Source organism: Lagopus muta, chromosome 7 (genome assembly GCF_023343835.1).
Source record: "Lagopus muta isolate bLagMut1 chromosome 7, bLagMut1 primary, whole genome shotgun sequence".
Taxonomy (NCBI): Eukaryota; Metazoa; Chordata; class Aves; order Galliformes; family Phasianidae; genus Lagopus; species Lagopus muta.
This window is the reverse complement of record NC_064439.1, coordinates 42,393,166-42,420,501: the sequence shown is the minus strand read 5'-3', so window position 1 is coordinate 42,420,501 and position 27,336 is coordinate 42,393,166. Positions and strand designations below refer to the sequence as shown.

Below are 27,336 nucleotides of genomic sequence, written 5' to 3'. Positions count from 1 at the left end.
AAGCACATCTCCTGAGCTGTTAAAATCACCTGAAAGTGCATAGATGTATATAACTTATTTGGAAACATGAAAGGTATGAGAATAAGGTCCCTTCTGTACTCACAGTTCTAAATATCATTTTTCTGTTTTACAGGAGACTGAAAAACTGCGAGCTGAAAATGCCTTTTTGAGAGAAACTAAAAGATGTGACGTATGTAGACATCATGATCAGTTATAATGGCACGAATCTGCAGAGCTGTATCTTTAAAATGTACAGCATAAGCAAAAGCTTGACTTTTGCTGTGAATGTGAATGTTGTCAGCTGTATTCAGTACAGTTTCTTTTGTATTCACATACTCCTTAGATTTTTTTTGCTGGTAACAACTTTCAGTTACCAACTTTTAGTGAGGAATTTTCTCAGTTAAGTGGGCAGCTTTCATTGGTGTTTCAATACCTCCCTATTGAAGAGGCTCTGTGACTCTTCAAAAACTGATTTTGCATAGGTGCTAACAGACACCTTGAATTGTTTGTGTCTTGTCAAGGAGAACCTTTCTCTCTGGGAACACGCCTGGATTCTTCATTCCTTTTGTGCTTCTGTTCCTGCTGAAATTTCTGAAGAGCTGCATTTTTCCACCTGAATTTTAAAAAGCACAATTCCTTAATTGTTTGTTTGTTTTACCTAAGCATAGGATGTTTTTACTAGGTGAACATAAACTTGTCAGATGGAACAACCCATAACCTTCAGTAGCTGTTTAAAGACAACTCTCAAATTGAAGCTTGCTCGATAAAGCAGGAATGTGTATGTAATAATAGATTTGTAAATACTACCATACATTTTTTTGGCCTTTATTCTTCTCTTTTTCTTATTGAAATTAAAACGCTTCAAAAAAGTACTTTTTACCAGTATACATTCTGTATTAGTACTGTAGGCAATGCACTCTAAGCTACTTAGAACCATTCTGTGCTCAAACAGAAGATAGAAATGTGATGAGAAACATGAAGTTTGCAAAGGAGCGTGGCAGAAGGCCATTTAATCACACGTACTGTAAGTAAGCGAAACGTTTCTTAGCAGAACGCAATGCACTGATCTAGGTTGTGACACCGAGCACTTGTCTTTTTAGTGGCTTCTACGGTCAGTAACGCCACCCTCTTTGTCCTGGGTAGCCACAAAGCTTTCTGCCCCCAGGAGCAATAGGGCAATGGGTAACGGAGCCGCCCCCGGCACGGCCAGCTGGAGCCTCGGGAGCTCTGTGCGCCGTACCTCTGCGTCTGCAGCCCTAAAACTCTATCGGTACCGCGTCCTTTCTAAATAAAGCCTTTGTATACAAACGTCGCCCTGCCCCTCTTCCTCTCGGCGCGGGGCGGTGCTGCGGCGCTCCCGGAAGCGGGGCGGGTTGCCGGCATGCGGCCGGGCGGCGCGGCGCTGGCCGCGGGGCTGCTGGGGGCGGCGGCCGCGGGCGCGGCGAAGCTGGCGCTGGGGGCGCGGGCACTGCGCGGCGGGGAGGCGGCTGGAGGCTGGGTAAGGAGGGAGGGAGGGAGCCGGGGCGGGGAAGCGGCCGCACTGAGTTACCGGCTGCGGCCTCTGCCGGCCGCGGAGTTCGCATCTGATGGAGAAGTGCGTGCGGGCCCTTCCTCGTGCTCCGGCGGGTGCCGCTTTGCTCTTGCAGCCCGTGGAGATGTGCTAAACGTTTGGGGTATGGGGAGATGCTGAGCTCTGCGGGCATCTGGAAAACGCAGCAGGAGTTTCCGTGTGTCTACGAGTGGTCGGAAGGAGAATGAACATTCTGATTCCTCTCCAAAAGATTCTGCTCTGCGCTGACCAAAAAGTAAAGCACGGAGTGTCTGCAGCTCCTAATGTGCCAGTAACTGCGAGCTGGGACCGCTCACATGGGGAGGGGAGGCTCGTAGGGGTCTCATCCACATCCATAAACCCTGCCCTCCCCTGGCACAGCTCCATTCTCTTGTGTCTGGTCGCTGTCACACAGAGCAGAGCTCAGCGCTGCCCTCCGCTCCCTGTGAGGAGCTGCAGCCGCCATGGTGCCTCCCCTCAGCTCCTCTGCTCTGCGCTGAGCAAACACAGGGACTGCAGCCGCTCCTCGTATCCTTGCCCTTCAGACTCTTCCCCATCTTGGTAGCCGCCCATTTTTGTAGCCCTCCTTTGGACGCCCACATAGTTCTATATCCATTTTAGATTGTGTTGCCCAGAACTGCACTCAGTGCTGCAGGTGAGGCCACAGAGCACAGTGGGATGAATTTCCCTCTCCCAGCTGGCAATATGGGCCTGGTGTGCCCAAGGTCCAACTCCAGGCTGGACGAGGAGAACTCCAGAGGCAGAACTCCAGAGCTCATTCGTGCTCAATTCTGTGATTATGATTTGTTTTTCTGAACAGATTGGCTCCTCCACTTACTTTTCAGGTCCATTTGAGTGATTACTGTGAACTAAATTAATCAGTCTAGCTGTAAAACATAAGTTTGAAGCAAATGCCGGTGTTCCCAGAGCTTACACGTTACAGGACCTTCAGGACCATAAACACATAAACACTTTCAGAGGGCTCACTGTTTGACTCCTGTGCACTTGCTATGAAGGCATTTCTGCAGAGCTGCCGCAAAGGATTGAAGTTTGAGTTTTGCATTTGTGGAAGAACTACAGAGATCTACAAATGCACCTAAAAAAGCTGCTGACACTTGTATAGTATGGAACGTAGCAGATGTTAGAAGTGTACTGATGCTTCTGAGAGGTGGTGACAGAGCTTCAGGATGCTCAGTAGCAGCACAGAGACAGATCTCTAGGGCAGACGGATGTGTGCTGGCCCCACCTGAGAACGACCTCACTTGTGGGGTCATGTTGCCTGAAGAAAGCCTTTTCTTTACTTTCCCCACTCTCCCGCCAACCTCCGTCTAAATTTGCTTCTGCCACTTCAGCGGTGGTTCTGGATTATCTGAAATGTACACTCACTTAATCTCTTCTTAGAAAAGCAATCAGAACAGTAATCTTTGACTCACTGGGCTGGCACTGCTGAGCCCTTTGCAGGGAAGGAATTACACCTCTGTCCTTCCTTGTGGGGAGCACCCGGGGATGTTCCCATCTCTGCACTGCATGCTATTGCCATGACTGCTCTTCTGCCTGAGATGCAGAAGGACTCAGCCTCTCTGAAAAACCTTCCTCTGGACACGTGCCACCACCAGAACATGCTACAGCTGAGTTCTGAGCTTCTGCAGTAGAAGTTCAGCAGTGGAGTTTTATTGAAGACAGCCAGCATCGTTCTAAGGCTGGTAGGCTCATCGAGTAACGTGGGTCAGGCAGCACCTGCAAAGGTCTCTAGTCCAGCCCCAGCAGGCCTGGCTGATGGCTCATGGCTTTCTCCAGTCAAGCTTGGAATGCCTCCAAGGTTACAGAACCCACAGCCTCTGCTTCAGTGCTTCTGTTTTCCCTTGTGTTGTATCAACATTTCCCCTTTCCTAACCCACGCTTGCTGCCCCTTTTCATATCCCAGTGTAACTCACTGAAGAGCCTGGCTCCACCACTTCTTCATCTTGGTGGGTTGCTGGAGACAGTATGAGATCTTTTTATCCCTGGATGCATTCAAGGCCAGGCTGCATGTGGCTCTGGGCAGCCTGGTCTAGTGGTTGCAACCCTGCCTGCGGCAGGGAGGTTGAAACTAGATGATCATTCTGGTCCATTTCAACCCAGGCCATTCTCTGATTCTGTGATTCTATCTTTAGGCCCTTTCTCCTCACAGTCTACACTGATAGGGTCTTTTTGATACAGAGAAGAATATACTGAATTTTTATAAAACATGGAGATATTTTTCATATCTTCCAAATGTGCCTGACCTCTAGCAGCCTACATGGACATACTGAGCTGCCCCAGCCAAGGCAAAATGTGCATTAATCCAGGCAGAGGGAGAGGCCCAGAGTAAGAAGCTATCTGGAAGGCAACCCCCATCCCACAATGAGCCGTGACAGCAGCAGATTTCTTCCTCGAAGGACTGGTGTGTTTGGACCTGGCTGACCCTGCGATCCCTCTCAGCAAGGTTTGCCAGGGCAGTGATGTGTCGGTGTAAAGGGCCTCGCACCGCAAAGCATTGCACAGGTGGGAATTGTTTGGGAATGTTTGCCATTGCTGTGATAAAGTTGGAGGACTTTGCTATCGATGGGGCAAAATGAGGCCAAACATGTGGACTCTATGGGATTGGGGTTAGCCTTGGAGACTTTGTGCCAGCCATCAAGCAGCGGTTTGTTTTGATGATAGAAGGAAAGGATGCTATCCAAAGGGATCTTGCTGTTAGAGCAGGTTCAGAGGAGGGCCATAAAGATATCAGAGGGCTGTAGCACCTCTCCTGCAAAGACAGGCAGAGGGAGCTGGGCTTGTTCAGTATGGAGAAGGAAGGCTGCATGGAGACTTCACTGTGGCCTTCCACTATTTAAAGGGAGATTATAAACAGAAGAGAAGTGAACTTTTTACATGGGTAGATAGTAATAGAAAGAGAGGGAAGGGTTTTATGCTGAAGGAGGGGATTTAGATTAGATGTCAGGGAAGTATTTTCACTGAGAGGATGGTGAGGGACTGGTACTGCCTTCCCTTACAGATTGTGGATGTCCCATCTCCAGAGGCGTTCAAGGCCAGGCTAGTTGGGAATCTAGTCAGCCTGATGTAGTAGGTGATGGCCCTGCCCGGGCAGGGGATTGGAACTGAACAATCTTTGAATTCCCTTCCAACCCAAGCCATTCTTTGGTTCTATGATTTATGGCCTTTCCCTTTAAGTTTCTGCTCCTTTAACAGCCTCCCTGGCTGGTGTTTGTTAGTTTCTTCTGAGCAGGAGGTGGTTGGAGGCCCCAGGGGTCAGTTGGCAGAAGGAGGGCGCAGTGCTGCTGTTCATGGAGGCTGGATTTGTGGGTGGCTTCGTGCCTACAGCTTCTGTGCTTCAAGGGCTGATCTCACAACGGCCTTCTATTGACTGAGAGAGGCAATGGGATGTGAAGATGTTATCACTGTGGGCTGAGCAAAGTCTTGCTTTTCCTCACCTTCGTGGACTCCCTGAGTGTTTATAGGAGTTATTCTGCCTGTGACATCATCCCTTGTGGCCTTCACATCACCTGCACAACACTGAGAGGCTAGGAAATGGGCCACAGCAGCTGGAACAGAGGATATTGGGTAGACTGCCTAAAAGCTTTTTAGGCAATGCTGTGAACTTACACAGTGCTGACATGTACAGCTGCATTCCAATCTGACAGGGAAAAATAAGACCCTTTTCCATATGTCTGGTGATGGAAAGGCACTTCATTGCATGGTGTGTGCACCAAGTTGTGAGGCCAGAAGCTTTCTGGACTTTGGCAGCTACTGTACACTGTCCCAGCACTTCTGAGCTTGTACTTGAGGCTGGATTCATGTTGAGATGCCTCAGAGCCGTGCTCCATCCAGGGCTGTTTTCTTGTTTCAGTTGCCTTCTGTGATGTAATATATTCATCTTCATGTGTTACCTACTGTAACTCAGTTTCAAGCCCATGCTACTCTGGTTTCAAAGTGTTCACATTATAGTAAGGCTTAATAAGCAGTCAGTGAAAATAATCAGTTCTTTCCCTTTTGTTCCACAGCTGCCAGTTCTACTTCGTGTGGGCTGCATTGGCTTGGTGTGTGCTTGCAATGCAGTCATGTGGACAGTCTTTGCAAAAGCCCTGCGACTGTCCTCCTCCTCAGCCTCTGCTTCTGTGACCACAACAGCCTCCAACTTCATCTCTTCGGTGAGTACATTCATTCCTGAGGTGCTGAAGCCTAGAGGAGCACGGTGATGCTATGTGAAGGGAGGCGTAGGTACCCCTGTGCAGACAGCAGTGTATACAGAACACACAGAATGTTCTGTATACAGAACAGACACAGAAATAATTGTGTTAGCTCACAGCTGTTCCTCACACAGAGGCTGTAGGATTTTCTGCGTGATGTGGGAGGGAGAGCATTACTGCCACGTGCCATACCTTGGAGCAGCTGTAAGGTGTTTTTTCTAATTGCCAGTGAGAGTTGGGGCTGGGAGTGTTTGCTTTGTTTTGGTTTAGCTAAAGCAAAACCTCACTTTTGACAGATCAAAGCCACCTCTTAGTGAGAGCACAAGCACTTTTGGCCCACAGGCATGCTTGCATTTCACTCTCACAAGCCATTAATCTTCTTTCTGTGCTCCAGCCCTTCTCATCCAGCTCACAGTCTTGTCCAAAATGCTCTCAAGTAAGTGGAGCTGTGTTTTTACTGACTGAAGTGGAGACTTGGTTCCTGAGAGGTTCTGGGAAGACAGCAAAGCATGCTTGCAGCTGCTGAAATCCTGTTGGGGAGCTCCATCTGGCTGTGCTTCCCAGCTGACTGCTAAACAAGGTTATCTCCAGCATCATCGTCATCCATATGTTGGTGATGATCCCACCAGGAGTTATCTCTAGCAAGTTCTCCTGGGCTGCTGAAGAAGCCCTAGAGAGGAGCTGGCAGTGCAGAAGGCTTTAAGGTGGTTCAGCTCCGCAAAGCTTTGTCTTTCTCTTTTCCTCCAGGCCATCCTGGGCAAGCTTCTCTTTGGGGAGACGTGGACACCATTGTGGTGGGTTGGCCTCACTGTGACGCTCTGTGGCCTCATGCTGCTGCACACTGCTGCACCCCAGCCAACACTGCACATGGTGGAGAAGAAGGGGTTGTGACATCTCTCTCCATTTCCAGCTTGGATTATGCTTCAGTAGTGCTGCTGCCAGGTCCCAGCCAGGTCCTCACACCATGCACTCTCTCATTCCGTGCCAGAGCCTACTGAGTGCCGTCAGACCTGCCCAGCTCCCTTGCATGTTTCTCCATCAATTTGCAAAGTCATGCGTATTGCGTTTTCCATGGTTGGCCAGAGCAACCATTCCGTGTGCCCGGTGGAGGTGTGGGAACAGTGACAACTTGAGGGAGAGCTGATCAGTCTGAGTCAGTTGTCTGGAAACCAGAGCCAGAGCTTATCAGCCACCCCTCCTCTTCACACCCTGCGCTGATGGAGCCTTCCCAGTGCCAGGACGGGAGGGAGAAAGTAAACATAGTGGCTGTGGAAGGTGACCGTACATTGGTACTTTTCCATGAGAGGAACCATCCCAAAATGAAAAAGAAAGCAGAACTAGGCACTGAAGGTTGTGGACGTTTCTGCCCTGCTGGTGGTGATTTTCCTTGCTGCCTCTTGGAGAGGCCCCATGCTTGCTCCAGGTTCCTATTGTCTGGAAGGTGGTGGAGCATTACATTAATTCCTTTGGCTGCCTCTATCACACACACTTTTGACTTGCCATCTTCGTCTGTTGCCTAATTCCCAGTTTCCCATTCCTGACATGTTGCTCACTGTAAGGGGTTGCTTTTTCATTTAAACTCTTAACCAGCACTGATTTTTTATCACTATTTCTGGTTTGTGTATGTCATGCTGTAATACGGGAAGAGCACCGCGTCATCAGGCAGCCCTCTTCATTATGTCTGTGATGAACACTCATCACTTGAGCTGACAATTGCTTTAAGTAAAAATGTTTTTTCTCAGGCAACATTTTTTTCCACTTCTGAAAGATGCTATTTTCCATTTGTGCAATGTAATTAAGTAGATCAGTGGTTCCCTCTCGTGCTACGTTTTGGGTCAGTGATTACTCTTCGTTGCCAGAATGAGATGCCTGCCAGTATGTTACATGTGGCAAGAATCATCATTTACAAGGTGTTGGTTTCTTTCCCCCGCCTGCACACGCTTGTTTTCTGTGGTAATTTTTGACTGCAATCCTAATAAAGAATCATAATGATGCCTAAAAATGTATGCATCATGCTGGTGATACCATTTGTTTGCTCTGGGCTTGCCAAGTTGTGTCTTCTTGTAACTGCAGAAAGTGAGTCATAGTCATGGCATGTGCAGAAAACCCAAGCCTCATTATCAGGACCTGTCATGTTTGTATTAGCTGGCAGATCAGCTCCGTGCCCAACAGGATTGTAAAAATAGACTTGTAGGTGGAAATGCCACTGGAGTTGGATTTGTGCCTTTTCCTTCTTGATATCAGATGGCTACAAAGTCGCTGTCCCCTTGCTGCTTCAGGGGAGAGCCCTCGCTCCTGGTGCTTGCCATCCGTGTCCTGAGAGGCCACTTTGCTTTTCCCCCTTACTGTGCTCGTAAGTCTTTTCCTCAAAGAAAGCAGCATTGGTGGGAAAGGGGACAGAGTGCTCCCAATGCCTATTCCTCATAAATGTGGAGAGGGCTTTTTGGAGGCCAGCAAGGACAGATTGAGTGATATATGTCCATTGGCCTTGGAAGCAGGGCCGTGTTTCAGTAAGGGACAGACAGAGGAGGAGGTGTTTCTTGCTTGATTAGGCTGGCTGATAACTGGCGATGGATTGGTTTGAATTGGCTTAATTCACATGTGCTAGACAAGCAGGCAAACACTGGCCAGCTCTGTCTGACACAGGATCTGCTGAGCTGCCAGTGAGCTGCCATGACTCAGGGCATTAGAAAGGAAGTTGCTGCAGTCAGTGGCTGAAACAGCAGCAAGCCTGGGGCAGCCCCTGCTCCTGCACACTTGAACCCCTTGGTGGGAGCAGAAAACAGCTGGTAGGAGCTAAGGCCCATCATCATCCCTTGTCTGTCTGCAGAGCCAACAACCAAGAACTGTGCATTTTCAAGCCTATGAAATCTCGTTAGACCTTCACATGTGACTGAGAAATAACAAAGGCTACAAGCCTAGTTTGTTTACCCCAGTGTGTCGCTTTGAGGCATGACCAGTCAGCTGTAAGCCTCCATGCAAGTGGCTGGAGAAAGACCAGACCAGCAGTGATTGAGATGTCTGGTCTGTAGATAGCCACAGTGCCCACAGCGCTGTGCCATGCTTCCAACCTTGTGCCTTGCTCTTTGCCCTTGGCTCAATGTGCACAAATCTCCAAAGCAAAATGTAGAATTTCCTTCCAGGTTCTGAGGAGAACTTAGCTCATTTGTCACCTGGCATTGCCACGGGTAAGGACTTCTACCAGATGAGCATGAAGCTCACTTCTAAGTCCAGTGCTAGAGTGCAGGAACAAGAAGTTTATCCATTCCAATCACTTTTTGAGCTCATTGGTTAGTTTGATTGTTGCTGCCCCTCCTTTTTTATAGTTCAAAACTGCCATTTATTTCAGAATCACTGTTGTGTGCCAAGGTCTAGGAGATGTTTGTACATCCACAGAAAGCTTGAGCAACATTTTCCTCTGTGATACTTTTAAGACAGTAGAAGACAAACTAGGACTGTGAAAATGTTGTCCAAGACTTCATAAATATTACAAGCTGGAAGTGGAAACTAAGTTTTTAGTTCCAAGAGCTGTGGGAGGGAAAGATTGCTGAGCAGGGCACATTGGTGGTGGAATTCCTCTCTTTTATGTAAGCAGGGCTTGGTGGAGCCTGTCAGCACAGGGCCGGGGCTGCAATTGCTGCGTGATCAAATGGTGCTTCTTGTAAATAGTTTGTGTGTGGTCATCCAAAGTGCACCTGAGGTGATCACAAAAAGCAGTGTTGTCATTTTCAAATGTGTCTTAGAATCATAGAATCACCAAGGTTGGAAAAGACTTCCAAGATAATCCAGTCCAACCACCCACCTACCCCTAGTATTTCCCCACTAAGCCACGTCCCTGAACGTATCTTGAACACCTTCCCAGGCAGCCCATTCCTCTATCCAAACCTCAGTGGCTGAAATTTTTTATGTACAGATATTTTAAATCACACACAGTAAGAGGGATGTGAGACTAACACGCAAATGTGGTGGACACTGTGAGGTGGCTGAAAATCATGACCAATCCTACAACCTTGGCTTACAAGGCCAGAAGGTGGGTTGTCTGTATGCTGAAACTACAGCAGTGCGTGCGGCTTCTGCACACTTGAGCTCAAGTATTTATGGAGAGGATTATTCAGTACACATCTCCCCAAAAACACACTTGTGTTTGCACATCTCTTAGGCACTGATGGCAGTGAGTCTTTCCCGCACCTTTCCCTCACTGTCAAGCCGATTTATAAGCATCCTGGTGATCAGATTCTTGTGAAGCAGGGCTCTGCCGTGTCATGCTTCAAACAATAGAACAATCAGGTGTGTGGTGAACAGCAGGATTCATGACAATGCTCACAAAGGTTGAAGTATTCTTGAGTTAATTGTGGGAAATGTTTGAAAATTCTATTGTACGAGGAAGGTCTGAGAGTATTATATTCTAAGATAAATAATGTCCTGTATACCTTCACAGGGAACAAAACCAGATGAAATGGTACTTGCAGTTGAACCTTACAGCGTCGTTTGACTTGATTGGGTAAAGGACTATACGTAAAATATGAGAAGTGTCCCTACTGTCATTGACAATGAGTCATTTACTTGAAAGATTTGTACAACAGCCCAGTCACAGTGTTTATCAAGATAGCTCAGTGACAGTGTTTATCAAGACAGCTTACAGGATATTATGTTTACAAGGGTGGTAAGTGGTAGATGTGAGTATGTTGAATATGCTCAGTAGATTGTTCTGCAGTCTGCTGTATAAAAAATTCCATCTAACACAATTCAGTCCTCATGTGACCCTGCAGAGACCTTTAGCGCTGATGGCATTGCAAAACTGCAGTGCAACACCGTAAATTGTTATAGTACATTTTTCAAGAAAGAAAGTCTCAATGATTCAGAACAGAAGAGTAATGCCATGGGACTGAACTTGACTGACACCTAAAAAAACAGCGTGGTCCTGAGGAAAAATGAAATATTTGAGACTGAAGTACATGTTCTAACTTTGAAAAGACAACTGTTAGGCCAGATGTTTCAGTACTCTTTCTAAGGTATTTTTGTTTCTAGATCTTTTGGCACTGAAAACGCATCATCATGTTATCTGTAATATCTGAAATGGGTTCCTGAGCTGTTGGCAGGGTGGGCACTGTCTTGATGGTGCTTGAAGGAAAGGCACAAAGGCAGTGGAACCAGGCTCCTCTCTAGCAGACATTGTTAGAAGAGGCAATAGGCACAGGTTGTGCCTTGAGAGTTCCAAGATGGCATTCAGGAAAAAAACATTTCGCCAGGAGTTGAGTTGCCCAGATGGCTGCTTCTTCGTTACAGAGGTTTTCAATGCTCAACTGGACAAAACATCAACTGACCCAGTCTAGTACTGGTGACCTCCCACTTCGGGGAGGAAGTTGGACTTTCTGTGACCCGGGAACAGATTTCATGGGCAACACCACATATACTGGAATTTGTTTGCCTCCGCATTTGGCAGTTCCCATTAAGTGCTGCTGTGTTATGGAAAGGAGGTTCCTCTTTGAGGTACCATACAGACCTAGGCTACCAGGGGTGTGATAGCTAACCACAGAAACCGTCATAGACACTTGGGTATGCATTCATGGCTTGAAGAGAGACGCACTGTTATCAAAGGAAAAGGGCCCTACTGCATGGCTGCTGATAGTGCGAGTTGCCAAAGCACCTGGAGTCCACAGTTACAGGCAGCACCACAATATCCAGCCATAACACTTGGCACATGCAGGACACTTGCTCTGAGCAGCAGCTCCCAGGAGCACTGCATGCCCTTGAAGTCCCGTGAAATTGCCAGTGCTGGGTTAGTGAGCACCGGGGAGCTCCTGGACTGGGGCAGATGTTGCACGGGCCTTGCAGGGGCTTTGCTACACCTTGCAGAGATGAGGCCACTACGATGGAAATAAGGAAGAGGGCAGTGGGAGGAGTGGCAGTAAGCTGGGTGCAGCGGGTGGTACCAGCACTATTTGGAAGAAACGTGTACAACTTCACCCCGAACCCATCACTCAGTGTTCCCTGGTTCATACTGTGGTTTCTTCCTAGCTATGGGAATTGGGATGAAGCTTGGATATGTTGAACGTGACACCTGCTCACCTCCTCTGAGAAAGGAGCAGCTGGTTCTTTCGGGTCTGCATCAAGAGATAAGCATTGAGCAATTCTGCTTGGCGCCATGGCCTGCTCTCAGTGCGTGTGCACGTCCTGAACATCAGCCAGGGTTTCTTGTAAATTACAGCAATGCTAGGAGCAGCAAGCCGTGCCCCCAGGGAAAATAAGTCATTACAAATTCCACGTTTTATGCTGCCGAGTGAGATGTTTGAAGTGACTCGATCCCTTCAGGACATTCCCAAGTTAGGCAACAGGCAGGCACGGCTGTCAGGAACCAGTGCTGCAGGAAGATGCTTCCTAAGAAATCCTAATGGGCCTGGAGCTGTTCCAGCTGCCTATCCGAGTGAGAGCTTCTTGAGCTGCTATGAAGGGCTATGACCTGGATCTTGCAAAGAGGGGTGAATGGGAGCTTGCTGCCTCAGCAGCTTCTCAGGACAAACAGCTGCAGGTCCCCAGACACAAAGCCCACCGTGCTGTGCCCATCCATGCAGCCACACGTGTTGTGGGCATCCCCACAGGGACAGACAGGAAGCAGCTGTGCCGCCCCTGCAGGAAGAAATGTCACTTGAAGAAGCTGGCAGGCCAGTTTCTGTTTTCTCAGTCAGACATGTGCAGCCAAACACATATCCTGTAGGTGGGAAGGCATTCAGTCAGTATTTTCCTTGTTCTCTGAAACTGTTTTAAATATATGGATAAACTATTTATCGCTGAGTCAATATTTATGCTGTTGATTTCCTTGCCCTTACCATTTATTTTTTCTATAGCCTTCTTCTGCTCCTTTTTCCTCGTGCCTTTTCATATTGTTTGCTGTAGGTGTAGGCCGTGGATGTGTGTCCACACTGCAATCAGTCAGCGTGGCCGCACATGCACCCTGGAAGCTGGTTCAGGGCTCTAGGGTGGAGTAATGGCCCTGCGGTGGCTGCACCCGCCCCACTGAACCCTTTCCAAGGATGTCCTGCATGCTGTGGCCGCTTGCAGGCCTTCCTGGGGTGCAAGGTTTTCTCTGTGGCCCAGGTCTGCCAATGGAGTGGAGCTGTGAGGAGCAGGTCTGCGGGTTAGGATGGGAAAGGGGCCAGCGGTGTCCTGCAACAAAGGGTTGAGAAGGCCATGACTTGCACTTGCCAGTTGCCCACCGTCTCCTCTACCACAAGGACGGGGGCCACAAGCAAAGCTGAAGCAGCTTCCTCCTTGCATGGAACAGAACTCAATCTGGGGGCCCCTGTCCCACGTCACAGCAAGTGCTGACGATTTACTTGGGTTAAAAAAGGAACGATTTCACAAGAGAGGAAGCTGCTGCCTGGAAGAAGCAGAGGTATTTTCATCAATTCTTGCACATAATTTTAAAGAAGCATCTTGCGAACAAGTAGTACTTTGACCTGAACCATTTTAGTCAAAAAAGTAATGCAATCCTTTCAGTCCTGCAAGGTGATTATTTTGGTGCTTCCAGTGATTTTACAAGAGTTAAGGGTCACACTGCACAGTTCTGACATCCCAGGGTCTATTTCTAGGCAGGGTTGCCCCATATGCTGCGGCTGCCCTTGCCTCATGCAACTCAGCCAGAGAAAGGTCTTCAAAAATAACAGAAGAGTTATGTTAGCACTCTGGCTTACTGTTAAAGCAGCTCTTTTCCTTCAGAGCTACGCAAGAGGTTTTTGCCTGAGGAAGGATTACAAGACCATAAACTGATGTGTGGGATGTGTGTAGCTTTGGTCTCCATTTGAGGCAAAAAGCCTTCTTTGCCTCTGAGGGGTGCTGGGTTGGGTACAGAGACTGTTTTCATTCCTGCTGGAATGAATGCCCAAAACTTGGCACCCAAACCCATAACATTAGGTCCAAACATTCCTTAATGGGTAAATCAGAACGAAACAACGGAGTTTCCATTGCAAGCTTATTGGTATCTATTACGTCTTAGTATTTGCTAATGAGAAACTCATTATGAATGAGCTGTGGCCAGATGCCTTGGAAATGGTTACGGTCTGGGCTTGGCCATCTTGCATCAAGCCCTGACGTCCGATCGGCTGCCACAAGTCAGCTCACGTCAGGTTAGGGGAGAATCTGCCTGCCTGGGAGGACAGGATGCCCGCAGGGCGTAGCCAACAGGCCACTGTCATGGCCTGTGCTGAAAGGGCATGAGTGAGGAGTGATGGGATCAGCGCTCCCTCGAGAGTAACAAGCAGCGAGAGCACATCAGGTTCCTTACGTGTAGATGTGTCTCACCATGAAGAAATTCCTAACGACAGAGAAGACTGTGCCAGTTTTGATCTGCGTTTGATTGTGAGAGTTGCTCTGGATGCAGGAAATTAAAAAAAGACACGATGGGAGCCACTCAAATGCTTGAACGGTGATAAAAAACGTAGGTCTGGTGTCACTGTTACAGAAGGCAACGTCTCCCTAACTAGACCAGTAATTGACTAAAACTGCAAGCTTCTTGTTCCTGCATGGCATCAGTACCTGTGGGAATGCTCTGGAAGTTTGCCTTACTCTCGTCATTTTGATACACAAAATAAACAAAACCTGGGACAAAGAGCAAGCTTGTAAATAGGGGAGCAGCCACTGGGGAATTCTAGTTTTGTTTGTTTGCATTGTGTTGCATTTTGTGTCAGCTAATAAGTTGACTTAACCTTTCTGCAGGTAAGTGCAGATAAGGCTAATAGCCTCTGGTGTCTGATTTTGCAAGCTGGAACAGAACTGTGGGAGCTTAAGCTCTGCTGCAGCGATAAGTAACAGGCTGGTGATTGCCAGGGGAAAAAAAGATCATGTCCTGCTTCTGTTAATTAGAAGAGCACATTAGGTTTTTCATGGGCCTGATTGAAGTGATTAACTGTTGCAACTGGGGAAAAAAAATAAGGAGGCCTGAGGTCTTTAACAGCAAGAAACAGAGATGGGAAAAAGCCACAGCACAGAACCACAGCCCTCTGCCCACTCCATCCTGCAAGGGCAGGAGGGAAGTGGTGGCAAGAAGGACGGAGATGACCTGCTGACAACATGGAACAAGTAAATGCCATGTAGTTGAAAAACATTCCTACAATCCCTTTTCTCAGAGCTTGCCAATGGCTCTCCCAGAGTGTATTGCATTTAATAACAGCCGTTTCTGGCGAAGCAAGCTGGTACGAGGTGGGGGAGGATGCTCTCTTGCTGGAGCGTTGCATGGTGCTCCAAATTTAGTGCTGTTGATTTGAGATGATAACAAAGCACAGAAGAAGGTAACGGGAGCAGGGAAGACCAGCAGCTGCACAAAGTGAAAACAGAAATGAAAGCTAGCCCCTGTGTGCTGGTGTAAACCAAGAAGTCCTGGAGACAGCGTAAAGGTCAGCTGTCTTCAAAGACAAAGGTTCGTTGAAGGGCAGAACTCACACCCGCCTGATTTCAGCAGTCTTTCCTTGAACTCTGAGGCTCAGAGGATCAGAACGTGCATCTTGTTGAAATCAGCCTTTTGCAAAACCCTACGGAACTAGAATACACACCCTGCCTGGACTGACCCTCCAGTGCATACCGACGTAATTCCTTTTTCAGGAGCAAAGCGTTACTGACATCAGCCCCTTCCTGTTTGCAAAAATCTGTAGTTTTTGCTGTAAGACTACTGTGCCAAGACAATGGAAGCTGCCTTCAACCAAACACGGAGTGACGTCTATGGCAGGCTGAGACCAGATTAGAAAGCTACTGTCAGTGACTTCAGATTAAGTGGATTTTAGTTGTTGCTACAACCAAATGGAAACCAGCAACATAGGTTGTAAATGTTCAGATCACACGTACTATTGGTTGTGTTATTGCGTTGACATTCCATGCATACTTTACTTCATCCCATCCTAGTTCTAAACAAAAGTGTCTTCCACCCTCTAGGATGAAAGAAGCACAGAATGAAGGCGATGCTGAAAGGTGAACCGGAGTTGCATTGCTTTTTCAATAGTGAAACATTTGAGAGGCAGCACAGTGTCTGGCTCTGAAGGGTGGGTGATGCTGTGGCTATTGCAAACGCTGCCAGCTCAGATGTTCATACAGATGTCCTGTGAGATTAGGAATGCGTGCTGAACCCTCCGTGCCCCGTGATGCGCCTGTCATGCTCTCAAGTGGGGACATCTCACTTGCTCCTGAAGCAAGCAGGGACATGCTCGGAGGGTGGAATCTGCTAACTTGGCACCGAATGGACAGGTCCTCCTAAAGCAAATACCTCGCTACCTGAATTGATGGGGAAAAATTGGTGCCTTTGAAAGCTTCATAGGGAGGTAGAGTCAGAATATCCCAAGTTAGAAGGGATACATAAGGATAATTGAGTCCAACTTCTGGCTCCACACAGAACCGCACAAAAATCAGACCATGTGACTGAGAGCACTGAGATGTTATTTAGGGAGCTTCTACTCTTAGATGTGCTACTCTTGCATCCTATGCTGGTGGTCAAAGCACTCTGCAGCACTCAGCATTGACTGCTGCTGCATAGGGGAGCACTGGAGGGCTGAGGCTGCTCCCACTGCTGAGCTGCTCCTTCACTTTGGAGTATCTGAGGGAACATTTTCATCTCTCTCTGCCCCTGGCCACCGTGCCCGTGTCACTGATGACCTGTGCCATTTGTTGTGCCCTCAATGCGATGCCCTCCTCTCTCCCCCTTTGGTCACCCCAGGACAAGGAGGCAATGGGGCACATGGGGTCCAGCAACTCCTGGGCAGACTCTCTTCAGCCAGCAATGGCTCCTGGTCCATCCACCACATTTCTTGTTCCTTCTGGACTTAGTCTTGATCTCTTCTTCCCACCCACTTTCTCCTCCAGCCTCCACTCAACCCCACAGGTAAGGGCTTTGCCACAGGTGGGAGCACTGGCTGTTAGCTCACAGCATTGGATGTTTCTGTCCCAAACCTCATGACAAAAATCCTGTTAAATTCAAAGAACATTGTACCGTTCCTCATGGGAAACTCTTCATTTATGAAGAACATTTGTGAGCTGCTTCTTGAAGTTAGCCCAGTCCCAGTAGCCTGGATATTAGGGCACGAGTGCATTCTCGTTACTCATCTAATCCATGATTTACTATTTGTCAGTGAAGGGTCTGTCCAGTTGTCATCAGATTGTGCAAATTTACCTTCCACGTGAGGCGGGATTTAAGTTTCGCTGTTCTTCAGGGGCTGACTATGTGCAGAGGGAGTTGTAGTCATTTTTTTTTTCTTCTGCAGGAACTTCCTTTCTTTAAACACCACCCCTTGGCAATGGACCTGCTGACACCTCAGAGCAGGAGAGATAAAAAGGGCAGCCCTGTTCCTGCTGCAAGCACACAGGCAAGGGCAGAGGCTACTCGGGAGCTCAGAAGCCACCAGCATCGCATTCTCCTCTGGTCACACCACCGTCAGGAACCATGAATCAAGGTACTGATGAGCTTTATGATAACTTGCGGTATATTTGCGGCTTGGCAGGGCTCCTGTGGTGAGGACTGGGGCTCAAGAATGCTGGTGAGTGGGACTCGGAGGGAAAGCATCTGGGTGCTGCTGGGGAAGTGCTGCTTTTGGGGTCAGACTGTGCAGGTGGTTTTGAGGGCTCAATGAACATGGCTGGAAGGTGCAACTCAGTGCTCATCACTTTCCTTCAACCTGTAGAAATCTGGCTCTGCCAATGGTAATGGGCAAGAAGTGTGTTTTTTAGAATCTTACTGGGCTAAGCTGAAAGGAATTTCTTTCATCCTGCTTGACTGTGCAGAGTATTGCTCTTTAGGGATGGCTGACACCACCTGTCAGAAGTTGCAATGTGGATGAGAGGGATTTATGTGGCTTACCCTATTGTCAGCAGAACCTGCACTGGCCCAGTGAGGTGCCTGAGTCACTCCTGCAGCGGCTGCAGCTGCTGGGGCCACCCCAAGCCCTGGGCTTGGTGTGTAGCTGGGCAGCAGGGCAGCAGGGGCGGCTGGTGCCAAAGGGACAGCTGGCAGCAAAGTTGGCTGTCCAGTGCTGCCCAGGGGAGGCTCAGGTTGGATATTAGGACAAATTTCTTCTCCAAAAGAGCAGTGATGCAGTGGCACAGGCTGCCCAGGGAGGTGGTGCAGTCACCATCCCTGGAGGTGCTCAAGAACCGTGTGGATGTGGCACCAATCTTAATGATTCTATGAATCTATGATTTCATACCTCTGTACCTTGTATGTGGATGAGCTGGAATTTCCTTGCCAGCCTCAGGCAGCAACATCTTTGCCCTGAGACGAGTGCTCTCTCAAGGTTGGGTAAGGATGGTAAGTAAATGCAGGTCTCTAAATGTTGTTCCTTCTTGCAGCCAGACCATATAATTCCCACTGCACTTCCTTCCTGAGAAGCCCTTATCCCACTGAAGCTGGGCTGGCTATAAACACACTGCTCTACAACATGATTTTTTAAACCTCATGACTTATGGATGGGGCTGTAAGGATGAGGGGCTGTGGGTCAGCCTGTAACACCTCTGTAACAGATAAATCATGGAACTAGGAGAAAAATACATCTGTATATTTATGTAGTTCAGAGCACTCATCCACTATAAACCATTAATTCTCATGTTTACAAGCCTGCAGGCAATGCAAAGAAGGCAGCCTAAGGGTGGAGATGCTTCCAAAAGATAGGGGATGCCTCCAGCTGGTTTCATGGCATTCCTCAGAACAAACAGCTGTGTCAGCTGGACCACGGATCACCAGGAATCACTGATTTCTCAGAAATCAGTGCAGGGAGGTCAGCATGCAGCCCTGGGCAGGCACAGCTCCTCAACTTGAGACTTGGCACAGTCAGGGAATGCTTCAAAAAAATAATTAACAATTACCTGCGTTATTTTCTCTCTGCATCCTCAATATCAACGATAGTCAGCAAAAAAAAATATTCTGAGATGAAAATCATAGAATCACAGAAAGATTTGGGTTGGAAGGGACCTTAAAACTCACCCAAACCCAACCTCCTGCCATGGGCAGGGCAACCACCCACCAGAGCAGGCTGCCAAGGGCCCCATCCAACCTGCCTTTGAGAACCTCCAGGAATGGGGCACCACAGCCTGTCTGGGCAGCTGTGACAGGGCCTCACCACCCTTTGAGTGAAGAGTTTCTTCCTAGCATCTAACCTAAATCTCCCTTCTTTAAGTTTAAAGGCATCCTCCTTGTCCACTATCAGATGGTGTAAAAAGTCGGTTCCTCATCTGTTTCTAAGTTTCCTTTAAGTACTTGAAGACCACACTGAGGTCTCCCCAGAGCCTTCTCTTCTCTAAGCTAAACAAGCCCACTTCCCTCAGCCTTTCCTCATAGGAGAGGTGCTCCAGCCTGTGATCATCCTAGTGGCCCTCCTCTGGACCCGCTCCAACAGCTGAAATGTCTTTCCTGAGCACAGGCTCACCAGAGCTTCTGAAAGGAGCAAGGGCAAGCAGCTCTGGTGGCTGGAGTTTGGTTTATTCCTTCACTTCACCTTTAGCAAAGGGTTGAACAATTCCTGCTGAAATTTTTGGTATCCTGCATACCCTGTTGTGCAAAATATCAGCCCTAGATTGACAGTGGCATGGAGCAAGCAAACAAAAAGTGCTCCAAAAGGCAGCCAGTGGATGAAAGGTGATAGTTAATTTTAAGTCTGTTTACCATACTTCTGATAATTCTTACACAGCTATGACAAATGGGGTTTATTGAGTAAATAGGAGGGAATGCAGGGAGGCAGTAACTCGGTGCAGCTCACTGGGCAATCACTTTGGTTTGCTCAGAGCTGTACTCATTGTGCAGCAATTGCAGCCTAGATGGAGGCTGGCTTTCAGGATCCAGCCCTGCTCACAGCCTCTCTCACGTGGAGCCGTGTCCGCAGCAGCCACCGGCACATCTCAGCCTCCCTGGTGCTAGGGCTGGCTCCCAGTGATGCTCACCTTGGCACTGCTGGCGGTGCCATGTAAAACTGTCAAGGCATTTTGTGACCTAATCCCTTAACCCCTCCTACCTTTGACTCCTTTATTTCTAAGTGATCCCAGTTTTCATATTTCGTGACTCGCCCACCTCTTTATCTGAATCACTGGTGAGCCAAACGCTTGCTTAGCGTTGCTACTCCCTGCTGTTTGCACAGCACTTAGCTCTGAAGAGGCTCATGGGCAGAGACAGGACACGGTGTGACACTTCAGAGGAGCCATGGCCGTGTCCTGGCATGCTCTGGGCTCTCTCTGCCCAACCTGAGCAGAGCCCCAGGCCCCCACCTTATTGAGGAGCAGAGGGGTCTTGCTCTGCACCTGCCAAGTTCAGCAGTTTGGAGGGCTGACTTTTGACACTTCTGGGTTACATCCAACTTGGCTAAGTGCCTGTGTCCCACAAGGGTCAATCACGGCTGTCAATATCATTAACTGATAACCACAACAGATCAATTCAGTGCCAAGATAAGGCCAATAAAGTCTTTGATGTGAGAAAAAATCAACAGTTGGGGTTAATTTTTAAGTCACTGGTCCCGGCTGTTATTACTATGACTACTCCTACTACAATGACTGCTTCTGTCACTACTATCACTGTTGCTTTACTATCTGCAACAACAACCGTTTGTAGTGCTCAAAGATCCTTGCCCTTGGCTATACATGTATTTCTATAGCTGTTTATACACACGTTGCCTATGCTGAAGGATAGCAAGGTGAGGAAGATGCATAGCTGCATGCAAGTGCCTGTGGCGTCATTCCCTTTGGCATCTGCTGCAGAGCAGCAAAAACAAAACTAAAAACAATACACAAATGTTGCTGTGCCAAGGCAGTGTTTGCTCTGTGGCGAGACAAGTTGTGTCATAGCAGGATGGTCCCAGCTGCTGCCAGCGTGACCCCTCTTGCTCCCAGCACCTGCACCATGAGGTGGGGTGCTCCAGACCCAAAGGCAGGAGAAGTGGTATTGTGAAGTGGTATTGTTTTTTGCTGCTGAGCCATCTATTCCTTGCAGTGGTCCTTGAAAGCATTCTTGCTGGCCCACTGGGTGCCCAGGTGTTTTCGTGACCCACAAAAGCTCTAGTAAGAAGAAAGCTGTCTTTACTGACCAATATATTTGTTCCTATCTCCCTCTCTCTCCGCAAATGATCTTTCAGACAGCGACCTTAAGGTCACCAACGTTGACTTCCTGAAGAGCCAGAACTCAGTGCAGCACCACACGGATGCGTACGACACCTCGAACCTGGTGGTGCGGCGTGGGCAGCCCTTCCTGCTGCAGCTGACCCTCAGCAGGGAGCTGCGAGCCGCCGACAAGCTGGCACTGCACTTCAGCATTGGTAAGCACTGCTCGGAGTGGGAGAGCACCGGGCACCGCACAGCCCTGCAAACCCATGCAACTTGTTATTTCCAGGTGAAAAGCCAATGGAGCCCACGGGGACCCTGATGTCACTGAACCCCAGGAGCACGAGGAATGTCAGCGGTTGGCAAATCTCCATCATCAAATCCAGTGGCACAGAGGTAGGGGAAAAACCCCATAGCCCCTGTCCTGTGTTTCCTTAGCCCTACGGATTTCCTGTTCACCTCCCACTCCCCTACTGGGCACACAGGATGAGCCCCATCCCTCTGCCCCACAGCACTGGTGCCACCATGGAGGGTTGGTCACATCATGTCCCCTCTCCTTGTTGCCTCCCAGTGCATTCTGTCTGTCACCAGCGCACCCAATGCCGCTGTGGGAATATATGGCCTGATAGTGCAGACTGGCCCTAACATTTACAAGCCCGAGACGAACGCTGTCTACCTTCTGTTCAACCCTTGGTGTGAAGGTAAGGAAAGCAGTCCAGCACAGTGGATTATCAATACTGCTTTCAAGGACTTGACCTGGGAGCTTCTCCTCTCCCCCTTCCCATGTACATCCTTTCTTCTCTCCACATTGCTGCATCCCTATGAGTCAAGAGCAATGAGCCAGCTCCTCACTGGGGAGCCTCTAGGGCTTAAAATAAAGACTAGCCTTATAGGAACTCTCTCACAATAGCAAGAGAAGTGTGAATGCCACACGGCCACCAAGCAGTGTGAGTGTTACAGACCACCAGCTGCCATGGTGTAGCTTTCCAGGAAAATCTTCCCATAGCAGGCAGCTGACATCTAAGTGTTTTTCTTCAAGGTGATATTGTCTTCCTGTCCAACGAGGCTGAGAGAAAGGAGTACATACTCAACGATACGGGCTACATCTATGTTGGGTCTGCCTTCGACATACACAGCAAACCCTGGAATTTTGGGCAGGTGAGGCACAGCTGTCCCCACAGCATCAATACCTCTCTTCATCCTTTCTCTGGTGTTAATTTAAATGAATCCACAAATAGATTAAGCACGCGAGCAGCTTAAAGCACTTGAGTAATCCCCCAGTTTCACTGGGAAATCTCAGCTGCTTAAACTATCTGCTTAAGCAGATTCCCTAGCCCCAGACCAGAGCTCAGTGGCACATTTGCCATCGGATCACCAGACACCGGTGAATTCTTCAGAAACTGAGAACAGAGCATTTCTGACCAAATCTTCCCCTCTGGGATCCCCCTTGCTGGCCAGCTCAGCAGCGGGGGAGAGTGTGGAAACATGATGACATCTGATTCTGTTCCCATTACATCATTAATGCTGTTGTGATCTTTTTCTTATTTTTATCTTTTGGGGGTTCCCTTTTTTGCTCTATTTTGTTCTCCAAGTCTGCAATTTCTAACGGAGTAACATAGAGGAGCCCATCAAACAGCATCTGTGGTGCTGCCTTTCCCACAGTTAAGGAGGAATCTTTTGCCATAGTAATCTGCAATTCTGTATTTTTTTAACCAGAATCTATTTTATATATGTCAATAGCTTGAATATCTGTAACCCTCTCAAAATGTCGTTATTCATGTGAGCAATGTGCAAGGCTTCAGAGAGGTGCTGTAGCTGACTGAGGAGCGCTCGCAAGAGCAAGAAGTTGCTGGGCCAGGTTCTGGCTCTGCTTGTGAGATGCATGACATAGGCTGGTCTCTCCCAAGGTGGGTTTTCATTTAAACTCTTCCATGGAGAAAAAGGCTTTTGGAAGCTCCATAAGCTCCAGAATCACAGAATCATAGAATCACTGAGGTTGGGAAAGATCTTTAAGTCATCTAGTCCAACTAGCCACCTACTACTAATACTGGCCATAGAGAAGAAGTAGGTTCATTCAATATCATAAGGAAAGGTCTGAAGGTAGGGCTAGTTTGGCAGTTTCCTCCACAAGAACCTAGATAGACCTGAAGGCGAATGAGCAAATTCCTCTTTCAGAGTGATGTGTAAAAACGTCTCCTTTTTCTCTCCAAAACAGTTTGAGGAATCAATCCTGGATGCCTGCATGTACCTGCTGGACAAAAGCAAGCTCAAGATGAGCAGTAGAAGGGATCCCGTGGTTGTGTCCAGAGCCATGTCTGCTTTGGTACGGCACTCTCAGAGGAGTGGTTTGCCCCTCCAGCTTTCCTTCCTGCTTCTTGCTTGCTTTTATTTCCCTGGGGATTAGAATGAATACAAAGCTGCAGGAGAAGAGCTAGGGAGGCATTTTGGGTGGAAGAGGCAGGAGAAATGCAGCATCTCTCCGTTTCCAAAATGTGCCGCTGACCCAGCAGTTGTCCTTCAGGAGGAAGCTGGTGGCCAGACCCAAGGTCGTGCTTCAGGGGCAGCTGCTGGTTGCACTGGGAGGCTTGCTGGGAGCAATGGGGCCTAGGATGCTTGAAGACAGCCAGGCAGAGGGTTCCAGGCAGGGAATCCCCAGCTGGTGCCAGCAGCCTTGTAGAGCTGTGGAGCACCTTGGGAAGATGTGGGCCTCATTCAGCCTCATTCCTGAAGTTGTCTCCTCTGTGTGTGCATGGACACAGGTGAATGCCAACGATGACAATGGTGTCGTGATGGGAAACTGGTCAGGGAAGTACGAGAACGGGACTTCCCCCATGGCATGGATTGGGAGCGTTGCAATTTTGCAGCAGTATTACAAAACGAAGAAGCCTGTCTGTTATGGTCAATGTTGGGTCTTCTCAGGAGTCCTCACTACAGGTAAGGGGCAAAATCTTGTTTCTCTATCTGGTATCCTAATTACTGGGCTAGTAATCCAGGGAAACTTCTGCATGCCTTTTGATCCTGGTGTTTTCATTAAAGGCTTGAGGCACCTGTATGTGAGGAGAGGCTGAGGGAGCTGGGACTGCTGTAGCGAAGGCTAAGGGGTCTTATCCATGTGTATAAATACCAAATGGGAGAGAGTGATGCACTGGGAGCCAAGCTCTGTTCAGCGGTGCCCAGCACTGGAACAAGAGGCCGTGGGCACAGTGTGGAGCACAGGAGCTCCCTCTGAACACCGGGCAGCACTCTGTGCTGTGTGGGTGACTGAGTGCTGGCACAGGCTGCCCAGAGGCCATGGGGTCTCCTCTTTGGGGATTTCCAAAACCCACTTGCACGCAGGCCTGGCCTCCTGCTCTGGGTGTTGCTGTTTTAACAGGGTTTGGACCAGGTGACCCCAGTGGTGCCCACCGGTGGTTTTATAACCCTGTGTTCTGTTTGTGTTGCAGTCATGCGCTGCTTGGGGATCCCAGCCCGCAGTGTGAGCAACTTCAACTCGGCGCATGACACCGATGAGAACCTGAGGGTTGATGTCTATCTGAACGAGAAAGGAGAAAAGATGAAATGGTTGTCCTCTGACTCTGTCTGGTAGGGTTAACCATCCCTAATCCCTGTAACTCTGCATTCCCCAGCCCCGGCAGGCTTTTCTTTGAGAGTTTCCCTTTGCTTCAAGTTTGCTGCTGGGGAGAGAGAGACAGCCTAGGATCTCACAGGGCTGCACGCAAATCCCCTATTAAAGCTGCCCTTGAAGGAGCTAAGCAGAGGAGCTCACCACTCTTACCTACAACACCTCACTCCCTTTCTTTCCAACCTGAATGTACACAGGAACTTCCACGTGTGGAATGATGTCTGGATGAAGCGGAAGGACCTGCCATCAGGGTTTGATGGCTGGCAGGCAATTGACGCGACCCCTCAGGAGCAAAGTCTAGGTAGGATTTACCTGGAAGGGCTCTTCTGCAACTCCCAAGGGAGGCAGGGATGTTTTGTATGGAGCTGTGGTCTCCAGCCAGCTGTGAGCTCCTGAGGCCAGCCATCTCACTCCTGCGGTCTGAGCCCAGGAAGCAGGGAATTGTGTTTCTTGGCAGGCTGGAAGCCAACCCTGCAGGGCACTGTGGGTGCACGAATGTTTAAATGCACTATGTGTGTGTCATGTTTGGCACAGCAAATAGCATTGAATGTGCTTTACAGGTATTTTCCAGTGTGGCCCGTGCCCAGTGAAGGCTGTCAAAGATGGAGACGTGTATTTGCCCTATGACAGCAAGTTTGTGTACGCGGAAGTGAACGCCGACAAGGTCTACTGGCGCGTCACGGAGGAGAACGGCAGGAACCAGTACACCAAGCTGGGTGTGGAGAGCCGGAGCGTCGGCGCCAACATCAGCACCAAGGCCGTGGGGCAGAACAGGCGGGAGGACATCACTTGGGAGTACAAGTTCCCTGAAGGTGACTGCCCCCATCCTCCAAAGCAGAGTCAAAAGGCAGGCCCCGCTCCCAGCGGTAGCACAGACCACAGGGCTCTCGTGAGCTGAGGCTGAGGCAGTCGGTGCCCTGACACCTTCTGCTCAGCAGCAGTAGAACAAATAAAGGGCAGGGAGGTGGCTCTGGGTGAGAGCGCTGAGATACAGGTCTGAGGCAGATTTTTTCCTTCATCAGGCTCTTCAGAGGAAAGAGCATCCATGAAGAGAGCCGTCTCTTACCTGCAGCCCTCAGGGATGACACCTCGTTCACACTTTGCTGCAGTCCCCAAGGATGTGAGCCTAAGAAATGCGGGAGAGAAAAACATGGTCCAAAACGAGGTGGTCCCCAAGTCTGGGGTCCAGCTGGAGATAACCAACGAAAAGCCTCTGTGTCCTGGTAATCCCATTGAGGTGGTCATCACCGTAAAGAGCACTGTGGCCGGGAGCTGGACTGTCGACCTTGCCAGCTCCTGCCAGCTGCAGTCCTACACTGGGAAAGTCCATGCCAATCTTGGATATATCAAGCAGACTGTCAAGGTGGAAGGCCAATCTGGTAGGCATGGAAACTGTGATATGCTTTATAGGCTATTTACCCCCAGGGCTATCTGCTGCTTGCTCCGTATCTTTGAGCAACCCAGGCTCAACACTGCCGATCCCCAGCAGCACGACTGCAGTGTGCCAAACAACACACTAACGAGCGATGAATACTTAACAGTATTTGCTCATTCCAAGCATGAGTCACCTTCCCAAAAATATACATCTATATCTTTGCTTCTAGTGCTTTCTGAGCCAGCAGTTGCACGGGGGGGAGATGGGTATGCAGGGCAGGATGGCCTCAGCAAATATGCTTCACCCCGCATCCCGCCAGCATCACTTGGCACTGCCACCAGTGCTGCTCCTGCCACTGATGTGCTAAAGAGCCAGGTCACGCTTTCCGTCCCACAGAGGTGCGTGTCCCGCTGAAGATCATGCCCGATGATTACATGAAGGCACTGGCCACAGTGGATGATGAAGAGCACGTCCACGTCACTGCCATCGCTGAGATCCAGGGGACACCTGAGAAGCTCACCAAGGAGGTGTCTCTGAGCTTCGAGTACCCCCCCATCCAGGTCCAGGTGAGGCTGCACCCCTCCAGGCTTGGCTGGGGCTAGGGGTCTCCATGCAAGAGTCCCAAAATTAGATGGGGGGACTGAAGGAAACATTTCCCCTTGGCAGCACCTCCAGCACCTCTATCAGCTCTCTGATGCCCCGTGTTTATGTTTGCTTCACTTTCCAGATGCCAGAAACGGCACAGCTGAACAAGGACTTCACCTGCGCCTTCATCTTCAAGAACAGGCTGAACATCCCCATGGACAACTGCAAGCTGATGGTGGAGGGCTTGGGCATATTTAAGATGGCAACGTTTGATGAAGGGTAAGACAAGGTTTTGAGCAACCCTGAGCCCCAGAGCTCTGGGCATGGAATAACATCCTTTCCTTGTCTGTTAATTCTCCTTGAGGAAGTGGTAGGAGACAGTGAGCGGTGCAGCTCTTCGACATACATGCTCAAGACAGGGCCTGGGGGTACTACATGGGGTACCAAACCCTGCTTGCTGCAATTTGGTTGCAGAAGGGCATAACCGTGCTAAATACATGCAGTGGCTTTTTCTTTAAGCAAAACTATGACAAATAGGCAGATGAGACCGGTGATGTGCAAGGAGCTCATGCTGGGACTGTTCTCCTTTCTCCCTAGGGATATACAGCCGGGCAGGATTATTAAGTCTGAAGTCATATGCACTCCAACAAGAGTAGGAGAGAAGAAGATCGTGGCCAGGCTGACCTCCAACCAGGTCAAAGACATTTCGGTGGAGAAGGGCATCACGGTCACCCACTAGGAACAGCACCACGGCAGTGGACAGAAGGGGACCCTGAACATGTGACAGCTGCGGGTCACTGCCACCACTCCTCTCCTTGACTGTGGAATAGGGCTTGATGAGCAAAGAACTACAATCCCATTAAGCAAAGGGAATTACATTGGTGTAAAGGCCACAGCTGCTTTGATTGTAGCTGACTGTGCTTCAATAAAGAGCGTTAAAATC

The 27,336-nt window shown here is 49.1% G+C and overlaps 2 protein-coding genes across 2 annotated transcripts in view; both read left to right on the top strand.

Annotated features, from left to right (window-relative positions):
- The window catches only part of KIF15 (kinesin family member 15), a 34,130-nt gene extending 33,102 nt beyond the window's left edge, over window positions 1–1,028 (top strand). The window contains exon 35 of the mRNA XM_048951200.1: window positions 134–1,028. Within this exon, the coding sequence (XP_048807157.1) occupies window positions 134–217 (84 nt within the window). The 3' untranslated portion in view covers window positions 218–1,028. The remainder of the gene's footprint in view (window positions 1–133) is intronic.
- Window positions 1,029–1,402: 374 nt separating this feature from the next.
- Window positions 1,403–27,336, top strand: TGM4 (transglutaminase 4). Its single transcript, XM_048951231.1, has 16 exons — window positions 1,403–1,498; window positions 5,575–5,721; window positions 17,001–17,189; window positions 20,847–21,026; window positions 21,101–21,207; window positions 21,383–21,512; window positions 21,851–21,969; window positions 23,027–23,134; window positions 23,571–23,745; window positions 24,255–24,393; window positions 24,631–24,734; window positions 24,994–25,245; window positions 25,456–25,812; window positions 26,205–26,374; window positions 26,536–26,672; window positions 26,991–27,336. The coding sequence occupies exons 3-16, from the start codon at window positions 17,180–17,182 to the stop codon at window positions 27,130–27,132; spliced, it is 2,130 nt and encodes a 709-aa protein (XP_048807188.1). The 5' UTR covers window positions 1,403–1,498; window positions 5,575–5,721; window positions 17,001–17,179; the 3' UTR covers window positions 27,133–27,336.